The following is a 16,962-nucleotide window of genomic DNA, read 5'->3' on the forward strand; positions in this document are numbered from 1 at the left end:
ACTCTTAAGCACCTGTCAACCAAAACTGGCACAAATTGAAAGCGGTTACTTTATTATCCCTGTTTACAATAAAAGTAAATCGTTCTAAAAAACATTAATTTAGCAGTGTTTATTAACTTTAAAGTGATATATACTTCGAGTTGTTCTTGTCGTTAAGCCCAAAGTCGAATCCCAACATAATTGCACTTCTTAACGATGATTATTAATAGTTCATATAAGCCTAAGAATGGCTTTTTTGTGAGCAGTGTAAAATTTTATTTTTTACTACTATCCTCTTTTCACGTGTTGACCCTTTTCACTGAAAATTGACATTTTGCTTTAGATACTTTAGGTTGGAATATATTAGTTATACGTAATTAACTATTGTTTAATCAAAACGAATAATTTATTAAAAAACTTGGTATTCACCTATTAACGTTTAAGTCTTGGCTTACACATCCACCATGTAGCGTATATGATAGCTAGCATACAGCCAGGAAGCGGTAAGTCGTTTTACATGGTTACACCTTTTAAATATTCCGTCTATTTTCAGTCAAATAAAAAATTTATGAAATTTAATAAGGTATATTTTATATATAAAGTAAATTAGAAAATAAATCTTTTAGTAATTATGGTTTGTTTTATTTCGATAATTTGAATTTGACCCCGCATAATCAATAGGCATATAATGCCATCTCTTACTGCAATCATCTGATAGGTGAAAAAGTTTCTTTACATATTTTTTGTAAACAACACATATTATATCCGGTAAATTACAAAATACACAAATAATACAGGGGAATTCAGTCTTATATATAAACTTTAAGTAGCAGTCTAGCAGACGATAATGCAGTTCGGTAAATAGCACGTGTTTAACGCGGTGACCTTCTCCCTCTCTTTACCTTAGCTTTCCCTCTTAAATTTTTTTAATTCGTGTTTTTCTAGTAGAGTTTGCCCCCACCTTTCTATTGGTATCCGTGTCGGCCTTGTGCTTTTGTTTCCTGACGGGTATTTTGCATTTTTAATTTTCGGTTTTTCGCTTTTGTTAAGTAGGTAGATATCTCCTGTGTTTTGGATATTTGTGCGACATGCCTTTTTACGCGATGTGTCCGTCCGCTCGGTATCTTTTCATAAGTGCTTCCTTGTCGCTGCGTCTTGGTGCAGCCGGGTACGCGATGTCTTTCGCTTTTTGTAAATTTGGTGCTGAACTATACTAAGGTGTTTTTTTTTAATCTCATCATATGGCCTCTCAACACATTTTAACGCCGTGCGTCCAGTGTGGCAAACAATTTAAAAGTATAAACAGTCATTATAGTAGGTCATCCTGTGTAAAACCGTTCGTTGTTCCAGGGGCTGATGTTATTGTTGACCCTTCTTCCCGTGAATCCATCGTTGGTCTACTCGCGAATTTAAAATCTTCGCGACGTATTGTTCGTCGTATTCCTAAGGGTGCCCGAACCTTGGCTGCCACCTGCCTCTCGAATATCATTAATAAGGTTGCCCGCGATAATTCGGTTTCCTCTTGGAACATTTTGTTATTCCGCGTCGTGCTTACAAGTTCCTGTCGCGGTCGAAGGGAAGCCCCTTTCGCTGGCTACGCGCATTATAGTAAATATTAACAACTTTCGTGAAGGCCTGGTTCTTCCTTCGATTTCGCGTCTTTCTAAATCTACTAAGAAGCGGCGAGTAGCTCGCAACATAGGGAAGATTGTCGAAGCCAAGCTCTCAGACGGTGATATTACCGGAGCTGTGCGTATTGTCTGCTCGGACGATTCGTTTGCCCCTTGCACCGCCGCTACGTTCGACACTCTTAGGAGTAAGCATCCGTCAGGTTCTGATCACGACGAATATTCCTTCGAGTCCGGAACAAATTTGTGTTCCTTACCGCACCTCACTGTTTCTGATTCGGGCGTCCGCTCCGCCATTTTATCTTTCCCAGCCGGGTCTGCTGGTGGTCTCGACGCTCTTTCACCACAACATTTGAACGACCTTACTGGCCCGGGTTCAGGGGCGTCTGGCGGCTATCTCTTGAAATCTCTTGCCAATCTCTGTAATTTGATGCTCGGTGGCCTCGTCCCTCAGGAGATTTGCCCTGTCCTGACGGCGCTTCTCTTTGCGCTCTGAAGAAAAAGGACGGCGGCGTTCGGCCAATCGCTGTGGGTCACACTATTCGTCGTTTGGTCGCTAAATTGGCCTACTCCCATATTGCTCCCATCCTTGGCCCTTCTCTCCGTCCAACACAGTTGGGGAGCTGAAGCTGCTTCTCACTCCGCCCGCCGATACGTTAACCACCCGCATCTCAGTCCTACGGTTTTACTGAAAATTGATTTCCTCAACGCTTTCAACATGATTCGTCGTGATCGTCTTCTCGCGTGCGTCCTGCAGGATATTCCCGATCTCTATCCGTTCTTGCGCCAGTGCTATAAGGATTCGTCGCTTCTTACGTATGGAGAATCTTTAATTTCTTCGGAACGCGGTGTTCAGCAAGGGGACCCGTTGGGCCCGGCTCTTTTCTGCCTTGTCGTGCAAAAAGTGGCTTCCCGGATGAAGTCTACCCTAAATATTTGGTATCTCGATGATTCATCCTTGGGCGATGCCCCGGATGTAGTCAAGGCAGACCTACTACTTCTTCAGGAGCTTTCGGCGGACATTGGCCTCGAGCAAAACCATCGAAGTGCGAGTTCCTTATTTTAAATCCGGGCGTTTTCGATGATGACTATTTTACGTCCCTTTTCGACTCGGCCGCCCCTGGCATAAAAATTATAGCTCGTTCCAATTATGTCCTTCTCGGTGCGCCACTCTCCGACGAAACCATTTCCGCTTGTCTCGCGTCTAAAACTGACGCTTTGAAAATCATGTCGGAGAACCTTCAGGAAATTCCGGCCCATCACGGCTTTTTCCTTTTGAAAAACTCCTTGGCCATTCCCAAACTCTCGTACCTGCTCCGTAGTGCCCCGGTGTGGAGATGCGTAGACGTCCTAAAAGCATTCGTTGAGAGCCTACGGCTCACGCTTCAGGTCGTTACAATACTTTGTTGGACGAGGCTCCTTGGGAGCAATCATCTCTTCCCGTGTCTAAGGGTGGCCTCGGTGTCCGTCACGCTTCCAAACTCGCTCTCCCCGCCTTTCTTCCTTCCGCCACCAGTGTCGCGGATCTCATTCAAGCTATCCTACCGGACTGCATATCCGCCACGCGTGACTCGGTACTTCCTGACGGTGTTCAGCGATGGGAACGCCTGTCGGAAGCGCCATTACCTTCTCCCGATCAGTGGTCCCATCAACGTGTGTGGGAAGGCCCTCTTTTTGCCAAATCATCTTGTTTCTTGGCTGGTACGGCTCACAGTGATAGAGATAAAGCCCGGCTCCTCTCCGTATCCTCCAAGGAATCTGGCTGTTGGCTCAACGCTCTACCATCGCCGGCCTTGGACGACGATTCGTTTCGTATCGCCGTCGGCCTTCGTTTAGGCGCCCGCATTTGCGCCCCGCACATTTGTAATTGTGGCAGCCCCTTAATTCGTTCGGGGCGCATGGTTTAAGCTGCAAGAAGAGTTCGGGTCGTCTCTCTCGCCATGCCGCTGTCAACGACATTTTCAGGCGAGCTTTCGTCACAGCCGGCGTTCCTTCCGTCCTTGAGCCTCCGGGTCTATCGCGGGACGACGGAAAACGCCCGGATGGGTTGACTTTGGTTCCCTGGTCTGGCGGGAAATCTCTAGTATGAGATTTCATGTGTACGGATCCCCTGGCTCCATCGTATCTGGCCTCTTCCACCTCAGCCCCTCTCTGGGCCGCTACCCAGGCTTCATTCCGGAAAAAGGCCAAATACTCCGGCTTGGAGAACCGATACATGTTTCGGGCCGTTGCCATTGAAACTCTTGGATCTTTTGGGGGAGAAGGCTTAGCCCTGACCCATGCCATAGGTCGGCGTCTTCGTGAGGCTACAGGCGAGCCGCGTTCAGTTGCTTTCCTCCTACAAAGAATAGCGATCGCCGTACAACGAGGCAACGCGGCCTCCGTGATAAACACTTTTCCTCTGGGGTCTTCCCTAGAGGACTATTTGAATTGTTAAAAGTATTTTTCTTGTAGATATTTCTATTTACATAATAAAAAGTTATAAACTTTACGTTTAATTTTAAATTTTGGTTAGTTATTCAATTATCAAGAAGGAAAAATGCTTATATTAATTATAGCGCCAAAAGTAGCTTGTTTTCCAATATTTAAGACCATTCAGGGTTTTTTTCAAAAAACATATTTAAACCTTCTGCTCCCCAAATTCAGTCCTTTTGTGGAGTTATTAAATATTTATTTTACACTCTTTTATCTATTTTACTTCATAAACAGTAAGAAGTTAATCCTTTTTAACTTTATTTCCAGTCCTTTATTGGCCCTTATTAATTTTTTTATTATTATTATTCAATACGACTCAATAGATTAACCATGAACATGGCCAGATTAGGCTGGTTTTAGCTAGGGAGAAATAGTCGTTAAACGAAGGGAGTTGATCACGTAAAGTATCATTTTATACTTTCAGTTTTTGATATACACATAGCAAGAATTCTGTGGTGCCGATATTCGGGTTATAATAGTTTGATGCCATATTCAATATGTTTATCGTTTCAAATTGCATTTATTATAGATGTTTCGAGTTGAGCGAACTGCTGTAGTTTTTCTGTCACAAAACAAAAGGACTGAACGTTTAGAAAGATAACTTCCAATTTGATAATGAACCCAAAAAATTATGAAATAAATATATATTCAAGTAAAATTCTTATTTAACACATTTCTCCCTATAGCAATAAAGGTGAAAGGTTACAGAAACTGTTCAAATAGTTGCAATTAGGAAATCGAACTAGCCAGATACAATATAAAATAAAGGTTTCCATTTTAAAATTTTTAATTTAGTTATTGGTAAGGGAAATAAAATCTGAGATAATGTATTCAGTATATTATTAGCTTATTCAGAGAACTGGATTTTATTGACAATTTAGTACGTCATTATCTTCGGTTACAGAAATCGGTTAAGTAATCGGGAAAAAAATATAAAAAATTACGTAAACTAGAATATAAGTTAGATGACTGCCGGAGTAAAATATACATGTTTTCTTTCAGATAAAAATCTTCCGAGGTATCTCCCGATTTCAATAACCCCATTTTGTTTCTTTAATAATCAGCTAGGCTTAAACCCAAGGCACCAACTTAGGCCCAAGTCATCTAGCGACTTTCAATGCCTTTAGTTGAATTTAACTTATCGGGATCCTTTTTTTAGCTCGCTACCTTTTCCGATTAAACTGGCTATAGTGTTATTAGATTAAAGATTTAACGGGAAATATAAACCTTTATTCGCGCACCGTACTTTACTTCGCTACCGTACTATTATAGACCGATTTGGAAATTAAATACAGTGAAACAAGCCAAAGGGGTAAAAATTCATACTCGGTATAATTCGTTTTGACGCTAGGACACACTAGATGGCGCAGCGAACACCCCACGAAATCGTCTGCTTATATTAGAATATGGCGACGTCCTAAGAGTACATTAGGGTTATAGTCATTGTCTTAAATTTAGTTAGAATTATACAATAAAATGAATTTAAACGCGGTTCTTGTAGGAGGTTTGATATTCCCACTTGTAGGATATTAAAAAACCATAACCGAGGTTCGCAAATTAACGAACGAAAACGTAGAAGAGTTTTACAAGTCAAGGTCTAACACCACAAAACATTACAAAAAGAGCTACAAGTATTTAATTGAAGGATACATAAATTCAGAAGCTTTATTGAGTAAAGCAGTTCTGTGAGTATAATTTGAATAATTAAGACATGGATTAACTAATTGAAACTAAAATATTCGGTACGAAGAAAGAGTGAATATTGCAAGAACAAAATATATTGAGAAAATGCGGAGCCTCGGGCATCACGTAACAGTTCATCCAACTGGCTATATAGTAGATCCCACACAGCCGTGGCTAGGAACCTCTCCTGATGGATTGGTTCACGATCCCCAACAAGTGGCAGAGCCATATGGACTTTTGGAAATAAAATTTATTTACTCGATGTGAAACAAAACACCAATTAAGCGAAGCTCTCTCTGAAGATTTTCAAGTAAAGATGGTTTCTGGAAAACCAGTTGTAAACGAAACGCAGTAATTTTTACCAAATAATGGGGCAAATGGCATTGTCCCGACTCAGTTGGTGTGACTATGTAGCATACTTTCCAGGAGGTTTAATCATTGTAAGAGTTAATTTTAATCTTAAAAAATGGGAAGAAATGCAATTGATCTTAAAAAATTCTACTTTACACACGCGCTTTCTAAGTTAGGTAATATTTTATGAACGAATTTATTGTTTCTAAAAATTTACATTTTAATTTAAAATGTAAAGTGATGATAAATAGTTACTAAAAGATGTAAAAGTGAGAATTAATTGTTCCTAAAAAATTATGAATAAATGAAAGTTTCAAAAGTTTTTAATTAAAACGCAAGATTATTTTGAACAACTTTATGATCTTGAGTTAAATCTACTGCTGCGACAATGTCATTTTCACCTTGAATCCACTCTCGCTCTTCTTCATACTGCCAATTTTCAGGTTTCCGTATTTCTTCTTCAAATTCATCTAAATCGTTGTAATTAGTACCATTCCCAGGTTCTAAAATTTCATCGTAATAATCGGAATCAGTGCTGACATTTAGTCTCTTGGTGGTTTTTGATTATTGGAGTTTGAAAATTTGACAAAATGGTGATGACTGTGATAATATGTCCACATTTGATTAATAACCGGTTCAAGACTTAAGGGTACTACACGGTCAAGGATGTGAAAACGGCTTTGGAAAATTGCCATTTTTCACCACGAAAAGGCGGCATATTTAGTTCGACGCCTATTTTATCTAACATATCTTGGATTAGGAATCCCTTATCGCACATAACACTATCATTTTCAGAAAAGTTTAATGACAAGAAACCACTTCGTCGAGTTATTTCTTGGTCTGAAATACTGCCAGTAAAAAGGTGGGAAACGAATGTCACATACCCATTAGGGCTAATTCCAGGAAGGCCTTTGAAAGTATTGCACGACTTATAGTTTGAATACGATCCCAATGGCAATACTAATGATTTAGACGTTTGACATTTAAGTTCACTCCCATCGAGTATCACACGAGTATTTGGGTAATCGCGTTTAAAATTATCTGGCATAGTCTCGTTAATTTTCTCACGTGTTGGCCATATATTTATTTGTCCGAGACGAAAGTACATAAAATTAATCCATGTAATACAAATATTACTTGCTGTAATCATTGCCACTCCAAATCTATCAGCCAAATCCTTTACAAACAACCCCAATCTAAGGCGCATTAGCACCAGTAAAAATTGAACTTGAACATCTAGTTTCCGAGGCTGTCCAAGCGGGGAAGCTATTTTAAATCCTATTTTTCTATTCCACAAACTTATGTTATCACCATCAGGGCCTGGGTTAAGGCGATTATACAAAGCCATAAGTTTATTGTAGTTTGGTAAACCGGTGTAAAATAATATATCCTTATCGTTGTATTTAATTTTATCTATACTGGGCTTAGAAACTTTGAATCGTCTTTCCGCTTCTTCTTCGTTTCTCTTTGATGTTTTCAATTCAAGTTCCATTTTCCTTAATTTAAAATCTTTTACTTTTATTACTGGTTTTTGGATTTGCACTTTCAGTTCAAGTTCTTTAATAAGAGCTTTCAATTCTTCCATTTTTTAAAGCAAGCACCACAATTGAGAGTATTAACCGAGTCACCAGGAACTATATCGATTCTCACATCGTCCATTCTTGTGATATCGTTATTAATGCAAACTTGAATGTTATTATTTGTCTCAACAACATCAATAACACTTGATAAGGTATCTTTAACGACCGACGTGTGATTTTCCAACTCTTTATCTGGTGCTTGATGAATAGGATTGGACGTAGCTGATGTTGATATTGTTTTATTAGTTCCAAAATCCCAACTAAAAATTGATGGCACTGCTCCTTCTTTTAAATATTTGTAGCGATTTGCTCGTTTAGTTGGATAATCGGACTCTTTGAAATGTCTTGAGCAAACGAAGATGTGTTCTTTTGGCTCGTTAATGTTATCCCGACGGCGAATTAATTTCAGCCATAACTGCCGCAAAGTCATTCGTGTTATAGAAGGCACCTTATGATAGGATATCTAAAAAAACATAAATCTTATCTCATATTGACCGTTTTCAAACAATTACATTTTGCTTAGTTCCTCTCTGGTGGCAATATAATACAGAACACACTTTGCCTTGTTGACCCATTCCAAAACGCTAAGACTTACGAACCTAAAAAGATAAATAAACTAATTATATTACTTATATACCTTAATTTTGGTGTTTTAAACTTACCTTTTATCCTTCCAAATATCTTTATTCAATATATATTACTTTTACTTGACTGCTAGCAATTAAATAAAAAATAGACTACTTAGGCAAGAGAACAGTTATTTTTCTATTCATGAAATTTAATTAAGACGAGTAAAAAAATTCTAATCAATCAGGACGCTCGCGACGAAAGTGCCATCTCTTACGATTTTTGGGCGAAACAATATTATCGAATATGAATTTTGCCCCTTTAAAGGCATCTTAACCCGTCCCATATATGTATCGGTCTATTGACCACAAGTTTCTACGACAAAAATGGCTATTTTATTTTTAACAGGTGGCTAACTTATTTTAGCCCTATCCATCTTAAAACAAAAGGTTTATTTTGAAACCTTTAAGGGTTTTTTCTTGTCTCATATTTAACACCTTCACAGGTTTAAAACGGAAGTTATTCTTCACCTTAAATAACATTTTTCCTTTAAGGGTGTATATTTACACTGTCTGGGGTACTTTTGTACTTCGTTTTTGCTTTCTTTACTACACCGTTTCTGGTATAAACTACTCCCCTCCGGGTTCTTAGCTACTCCCTTTAAGGTATACAAGCCTACTTCTTTTAGGCTACTAAACGACTCCCTTCAGGGTGTTACACTACTCTCTTAAGGGTTCTACAATACTCCATTTAAAGTGTTACACTACTCTCTTAAGGGTTCGACAATACTCCCTTTAAAGTGTTAATCTCTTGCCTTAAGAGAACAACACCCTATCGGGTATTAAATCACTCGGTGTACAGTGCAATATAACACCGATTATACACCTTTTCAGGTGTTAAATTTGGGACAAGAAAAAACCTTTAATGGTGTATATATTAATATATTTAAGACCCTTAATATACCATTAAAAAACCCTTTTTTAAGAGTGTATGATTTGGGTTGGGATATACAGAGTGTCCTCTACAAGGTTTTAAGACGATCTGACTTATTTCGCTGCTTAACCCAGCTTCTATACGAAAACTTTTAAAGGTATGAATTGAATAATTCCTAATCCCAACCGACACTTCGAAACATGGAGGAAAGCAGTTGCATTCTTTACTCCCGCTGCGTTTCTAGACGCTTCTTTACTGTACAGTAACAGCTGATATCCGCTGGCTAACATTCCTTAGAAATGGCCTTTACCGCTGTTGAAATACATTTTTAAAAAAAGACAAAACAAATAAACAATACAGACATTTCGCTAGAAATTCCGTTCCAGATTGATATATATATATATATTTAGTTAAAAACAAAAAAAAATTAGCCTTCACTTTTGTTTAATTTAAATTTTATAGATACACTTAAGTTCTACACTTAATTTTTTTCTACACCTTTAATCAGGTGGCCGTGTTAAAATCACATCATGCCACGCGAGCCAACAGTTCCCTACACTTACTATTACAGTAAAATCTATAAGCTTTTATGGAAGGGGAAACCGAAGAACTCGGGGGTAAATCCCTTTACCCATTGGGGAGAACTTATAAACTCTATGCAGAAGGAGTGGTTCCGAGTAATAACTCAGTGAAAAAAGCTGGGATCGAACTCGGCTCTTCTTGCCGCTAGGTGAAAACGGTAACCACTCCGCCAAATAACATTATTAGTAACGTCTATGACTTTCTTATTCTTTGAAGTAGTTTCCTCGTTTTGGGACGTTCTATCTCGTTGTGCCCAATTTCTCCACATATATTATCTTTTGTGACCAGTTGCACCACCTCGACCGCCTCTACTACTTCGATCACTATTTATTTTACTTCACAGGTATTAAAAATGAAGTTTTCCATAATTATAACGAAGGATATTCTTTGAGGCAATGACAAAATTATTTTGATGGAAAGCGCTTAAGATTCTTATTTTTATTTAAAATCAGGGCTGCCAAGCTCTTCTATCTCAATACACGAAAGTGTAAATGGGGCAACACTTTTAGCGCACCACGTTCAAGATTTGTAAAACTTCCGTTTTCAAATATTTACCAGGCATCCCTGCAGTGCTTCCAATTTGAGGAATTTTATGCCATTTTAGGAATTTTCCGACCTAAAAGGGATTTTATTTTGGAACACTGTTAGAAATAAAGGTGGCTATAACTTTTTACCATATTTCAGACCTTCCGGGGAATTGGTAAGGAGTATTTTTAGGTCTTTTAGAATCTTTACGGAAATGTATTTAGCCTCTTCATGGAACCTGGGAATACCTTCACTATACCTATTTTAATCCATATCATAGATGAATAACCATCTTACTAAGCGGTTAACAGAACTATTTCATACCCCTTTCAGAAACAAATCCCACCTTTATAATACTGTTTTAAAAACTTTGATAGCAGGATGTTATACTTTTTTTGGTTCATTTTTAGACCTTTTGCATTCTAAAAATTTGTCGCTTTTCAGTCTCATATGAAACCATATAAAGCCTTTTTTACTCCTTTTTTAGTCCAAATAAAAACGTTTCCCCATAATAAATAAAACCTTTCATAAACCTAATTCAATCTGTTTGTAAACCCATTAATATTCCTTTTTTACCATTTATTAGAACTTTTCCAATTCCTAATCGAAACTCTTATTAAACCTCTTTTAGTACTTTATTTATCCTTTTGCAATACATTCTGAAACCCATAAATATTCCTTTTTTGCCATTTATTAAAACGTTTCCAATTCCTAATTGAAACTCTTATTAAACCTCTTTTAGTACTTTATTTAACCTTTTGCAATCCATTCTGACACCCATAAATATTCCTTTTTTGCCATTTATTAAAACGTTTCCAATTCCTAATTGAAACTCTTATTAAACCTCTTTTAGTACTTTATTTATCCTTTTGCAATACATTCTGAAACCCATAAATATTCCTTTTTTGCCATTTATTAAAACGTTTCCAATTCCTAATTGAAACTCTTATTAAACCTCTTTTAGTACTTTATTTAACCTTTTGCAATCCATTCTGACACCCATAAATATTCCTTCATTTCCATTTATTAAAACCTTAATTATAACTGTTTAAAATTCGGTATTTAATCTTTATAAATTCTTACATAACGACATCAACATAAAGCATTACCTTATATGGTATTTTATTTTTTCATTAATTTTTTTGTGAAATACAATGTTTCACAAATCGTATTTTACAATTAGTTTTCTAACTGAAGCTCCAACAGTTGTGTGCCTAAGTCCCATCAAACCAACTTCAAGAAACGACATTGATTTTTTTAAATGTTCAAAGTAGGCCACATTGAAAATCCAAAAACATTCAAAGAAAGTCTTATATTCATAAATAATGTTGGTTTCCATTGCGACCTGGTACCCATCAACATATATTTCATATTTATGGCTACTAAAGAGATTTTGCCCTGAAAACAAAATGATTGGTCCTCCAGGTATACGCTCCTGCTCACTTTTTAAAAATGCCCTCTGCATTTTTTCTCTTATCAAACTTGGCAGTATCAATATAGTGCCTAGGGATTTTAGACCTGAAATATTTCACATTAAAATCGTTGATCCATAAATTTCATGATCACTTAGGCCAAACACATACGACTTTGGGTTTCAGGATTGGTCTCTTTCATGACTAGATCCATTATTGCAGCTTTGATATTCTCAGAGGATTTTGGAGCGGCATTCGAAATGCTATCTGCACAACCTTTTAGCGAGTTCAATAGTTTTTCTTCGGTGGAAAATTTTGCGATTCGGTCAAATTCTAAATGTAACTAAAACAAGGATTTAGTTTTATTATTGAAAATATTTGTTACATTAATTATACTTACTTGATTGTCACATGACAAAGCTGGGTATTCATCAAAAACGTCTTCAACAGAAATGTCACTTCTACGAATAAACGTAGCCCTTGAAGAGAAGGTTCGGTCCATTTTAGAATTTAAAAGGGCGATGTCTTTGTTGGATTTGATCATTTCATCTTTCATCGCTTTGGTATGGGCTAAAAAACTTAATTCATCTTCGTAGGATTCATCCACCTAAAATATTCCAATTAGTACATTGAGATACATCAAATAAAGAAACAGTAACCTCAAATCGAGGAGTCTGGTGTGTCGTTCTTTTTTCTGCCAAATGTTACTCTATTCTTGTCTATTTCAGGTACCACTTCTTTTTTTGCTTTGTAATTTTTAAATCTAGAGACAATGCGTTGCCACCAAATATTCTGTGAAAAAAATCAACAAGTGTGAGATTATGTATGGTAGAACTTTACATCAGAATTAAAATATCGTAACTTCCAAAATTTTGCTTCGAAAAATTCAGTTCGGAGGTTTTGAATGTAGTCCTCGTAAAATAATATTACTCTACTTTTTAGGATTTTTCACAATGTTTTCATTACAATATGGTAGTAATAGAGTTACGCTAGCGTTCAATATTTGATGTTTTTAAACTAAGGTAACAAGAAAAATATCTAAAACAAATGAAACTTACGTATCCTGGAGCTGGTGTACCAGCTAGATGATTGTGCTGTTTTACAAGTTTTTGGGCAACAAATAAGTGGTTTCCTGGGTAACTGAAAATGAAACGATGAGTAATTTGATAATTTAAAACTACATGTAACAATAGAAAATTTCTTACTAAGCGTAGTTGTCCAAGAGGTGGTGAAAGATTAAGGAAACTATTTCCTTATCAGTTCTTTTTTTATCTTCTCCCTCATAAGATTTGTACGTTTCCGCATCCGTCACGTAAAATCTGGCAGTGAATAATTTAAGGCGAAACCAGATCGGAATAATTTGGGAAATATTTTCTGTTTTGTTGCATTTAAGACTCTACACGAGAAAACTTTTTGTATCTTAACTAAAATTTTAAAATATATTTATATATGAAAATGCTTGTACAGTAGTGGTGACTCTTTTCTGGATTCAGTTTCTTGTAGTTCGGAACTTGTAGAAGCATGGCCAGAGATATTTTGCTATAGACAAATAAAGGTAATTTATTGTGTATATCTACGGGGGTCCTTACGCGAATATTTACTAGGCTTTTATTTTCTTCTCCGTTAACGCTTTCGGCCGACATGTTAAATGCTGTAGATGATGATACAATTGAAGATCTTCCATCCTAATACATAAAGAAAAAGACAGGTTTATCAGTATTAAAAAAGGTTTATTGAATTATTCAAAGTAGGTAGGTTACAGGAGGTAGTTGAAGGGGTGTGTAATTTACTCATTTTCGGTAAAGTACCAATAACACTACGTTACACACCACTTCAAGTACCTCGTGTAACCTACCTAATAAATCAACTATAAATTAATATGACTTACTTTTCTATGTACGTGAATTATGTCTTTATCTCTGTATCCTCCTGAACGTTAACCAAAATATTGAGGTAGTCATCGCGAATCTGAATTAAAAAAAATTACTATTATATTTTCAACAAGGGTAAAGGATAAAAGGGAGCTTCCACAAATTAGTTCAGGGAAAAATCCTTCACATATTCAGAATTTTTCCTTTCAATACACCCCAAAATAAATAACTGAAAGCGCTAGCTAACTGTGCTAATATAATTAAAGGATATCATTGTGGACGTTACCTTTTGATAAGTTTTTTAGGCGAAAATAATTGAAATATTCTTACTTGGTAGATAAAATTTTCTCCAACAAATACATTAAGTGATTCATCACTTTTTAGGTAGTCAGTCAACACATTTAAAGATGATCCACATAGTTTTAATTTTCTTGTGTTTCCATCTAAAGTAATCGCGCAAATCGTATAATCCGACATTTTCTTCTTGCAAACTACCCGTTTCCCTGTGTTTAGAACGCGAAACTAGCCTCTGCTATAACTGGTACTACGGTCTACTCTTTTCGAAAGAGAATTGTTTCAGTGGGTGAGATACTTTTATTGACAGTTGCACAGCCCTGAGCTGCTGCGGCACCTGATACAGCGTTGAAAGCTTGGGAGGCGGTGCGAACTGTAATGGCGCTCATTTTTTCAAACCGGAATGTATGATACAGCGAGTTCAACGGGTGGGCGATGTCCAGTAGAGGAGATTAGTGTTTTGGGTAAATCCCCGTCTGATTTCACTGCCCGAGGTATCCCCCCCCCCCCCGCGGTACAGCACGACCTTTGACAAAGGGAAATACCTATCTCTGGGTATACGGACTAAAAAGAAAATCCACAAGTGCGTCACGAAAAAAAGGGGGGGGGGGGCACAGTCGTGTCCGCGGATAAACACCTGCAACCAAGGAGCCTATTTAAAGCGCGCCTTCCACCGTACTAAAAAGTCGGAAAGCAGTGCAACCACATGCGGGGTTTTTTCGACCTGTCAAAACGTTTCGAAAAATCATGTTAGTTTTAATAAATTGGAAGCGTTTATTTTTTCTTCAGTTTCTGAAGAGATAGAAAGAACTTAGCGCTTGCCTAAGTTGCCTGTATTTAAAGTAACCTTGATTAGTTCTCGATGCGCGTATATGTAAAAAACTCTTGTGTAGATTCTTTTCTCATCGGTTTACGTTTCTTCTTAGCCATGTGAAATTTGCCCACGAAACTGAAGGTGTGGTCTCGAAGGCTGTTATAGAAACTTCAAAAACGTAGACACTTATAAACGACACGTTCAAAAGAAACACAGATTTGTTTTAGAAAAAAACGAACCTAATAATATTAATGATAGAAATTATGTTTAATTCAGAGAAAACGGCATGGTATTAGAAGATAAAACTTATTTTATACAAGACGTTTCGAGCCGAGGCTCTTCTTCAGTCGTTCGTTAGTTTTAATTAAATTAAAACTAACGAACGACTGAAGAAGAGCCTCGGCTCGAAACGTCTTGTATAAAATAAGTTTTATCTTCTAATACCATGCCGTTTTCTCTGAATTAAACATAATTTCTACTAATATTCACCATGGTAAATAATAAGTTTAATATATAATATTAATGATAATTCAAATGAAGGAAATGTAGAGGGTTATGATTATGACATGGGGAATACAGGGTATGTGTTTGATGAACTAAGAAGACTTGAAAATGAACTTAAACCTCCAGAAATCAGAGATACCATTTTGAAATTAATTCTTAAATACAGAGAAAAACATCACCTTCCAGTATCGGTTGTGGAAGGTCTAACTAATGACTTACTGAGTTTTTGTTTGCATCTTACGTCTGTGCAAAATTCCTATCTACTCAAAGAACTCGAGAAAAAAGAAAGTCCCGTTGATTCAGTTGATGTTACTAAACATAAAGAAGAAATAGAACTCGCATTTGGAAGTCTTAATTCGAAATATAAAGTGCATCAGTTTTGTAAATCACAACTGGGAATGGTGGAGCCTTTGGAAATTCAATTTGTTCAAAACTCAGCTAAAATCAAAGATAAATTTCATTATGTGCCAATTTTAACAGTTCTCCAAAATTTTTACGCCATAGATAGTGAACTACAAAACCAAGTGGAATTGGGATCGCTCCCTATTTTCAATTTCACACATTTCTTACAAGGACAGTCATCTAAAACGTTACTAGAAAGATACGACAAATTAGGTCCGGAATCAATACAATTGAAAATATATACTGACGAGTTTGAAATCGTTAACCCTTTGGGATCCAAACGAGGAAAAAAGAAAATATTGGGATGCTATTTTACAATTTTGAATAGAGAAGCAAAGCATCGAACAAAACAAAGTGATATTCATTTGGTCTTTTTGGCGAAATCTCAAGATGTTGATAATTACGGATTGAGCGTAGTTCTGCAGCCCCTGCTTTATGATTTAAACGTGTTGGTTACTGAAGGAATTTATATTGATTCCCTTCAAAAAGTAGTATTTGGATGTGTCGCCATTTTTTCAGGTGACAACTTTGGGCTACACCAACTAGGAGGGTTCAATTGCAATTTTGTTAGAGGTCGTATATGTCGATTTTGCATGACGGCTCGTGAGGAAATTTCGATTAAAACTAAGGAAAGTGATGTAACTCTAAGGTCCTTTATTTATATCACCTCAATATTTTATCTCAAGATCAGAATGAGGGTTCCATTTATGGACTACGATTTGAAAGTCCCTTAATGAAAATAAGCGGTTTTGATATTACTAAACAATTGCCTCCAGACATTATGCATGACGTACTAGAAGGAATTATTCCATCATTATTGAAAAAAATTCTGTATTTAATGATCTATAATCACTCAATCTCTATTGATCAATTAAATAACGAAATAGGAAAATTTCACTTCGGTAAAACCGAATCCAATCGACCAGAAGGACAAATTAGGAATGCAATTTGTGGAACGGGAAATTTAAAGAGCTCTGCTAGTGAAATATTTTGTTTATTTCGACTATTACCTTTCATACGGTTTAAATGTATAGACTTTGAAAGCGAATATTGGAAGGTTTATATGAATTTTAGAAACGTTTGTGATTACATATTCGCTTCTAGTTCGCCAATAGCCTCTGTACCGAAATTAGAAGACTTAATACATATTTTTTTGGTATCAGTTAAAGATGTATTCGGCCCTGAAATTTTGACCCCAAAATATCACTACTTGTTGCATTATCCTTCGGCCATTAAACAATTTGGGCCTCTGTTTCCAATTTCTAGTATGCGATTTGAAAGCAAGCACAGCTATTTTAAATCAATAGCTATATCCTCTAATAACTATAAAAACATTACGAAAACCCTGTCTTGGCGTCATCA

The 16,962-nt window shown here is 36.6% G+C and overlaps 1 protein-coding gene across 1 annotated transcript; it reads left to right on the forward strand.

Moving 5' to 3' along the window:
* Positions 1 to 15,260: 15,260 nt before the first annotated feature.
* LOC149963379 (uncharacterized) lies at positions 15,261 to 16,334 on the forward strand. Its single transcript, XM_090166635.1, has one exon. It carries the CDS (start codon positions 15,261 to 15,263, stop codon positions 16,332 to 16,334), a length of 1,074 nt encoding a protein of 357 aa, XP_090022761.1.
* Positions 16,335 to 16,962: the final 628 nt, after the last annotated feature.

The sequence above is a fragment of the Leiobunum rupestre genome, chromosome 1, assembly GCF_980474605.1.
Source record: "Leiobunum rupestre chromosome 1, qqLeiRupe1.1.hap1, whole genome shotgun sequence".
Taxonomy (NCBI): Eukaryota; Metazoa; Arthropoda; class Arachnida; order Opiliones; family Sclerosomatidae; genus Leiobunum; species Leiobunum rupestre.

Bases quoted from the DNA above. Each gene is read 5' to 3' on its own strand.
- LOC149963379 (XM_090166635.1), top strand. From the start codon at position 15,261: ATGGGGAATACAGGGTATGTGTTTGATGAACTAAGAAGACTTGAAAAT.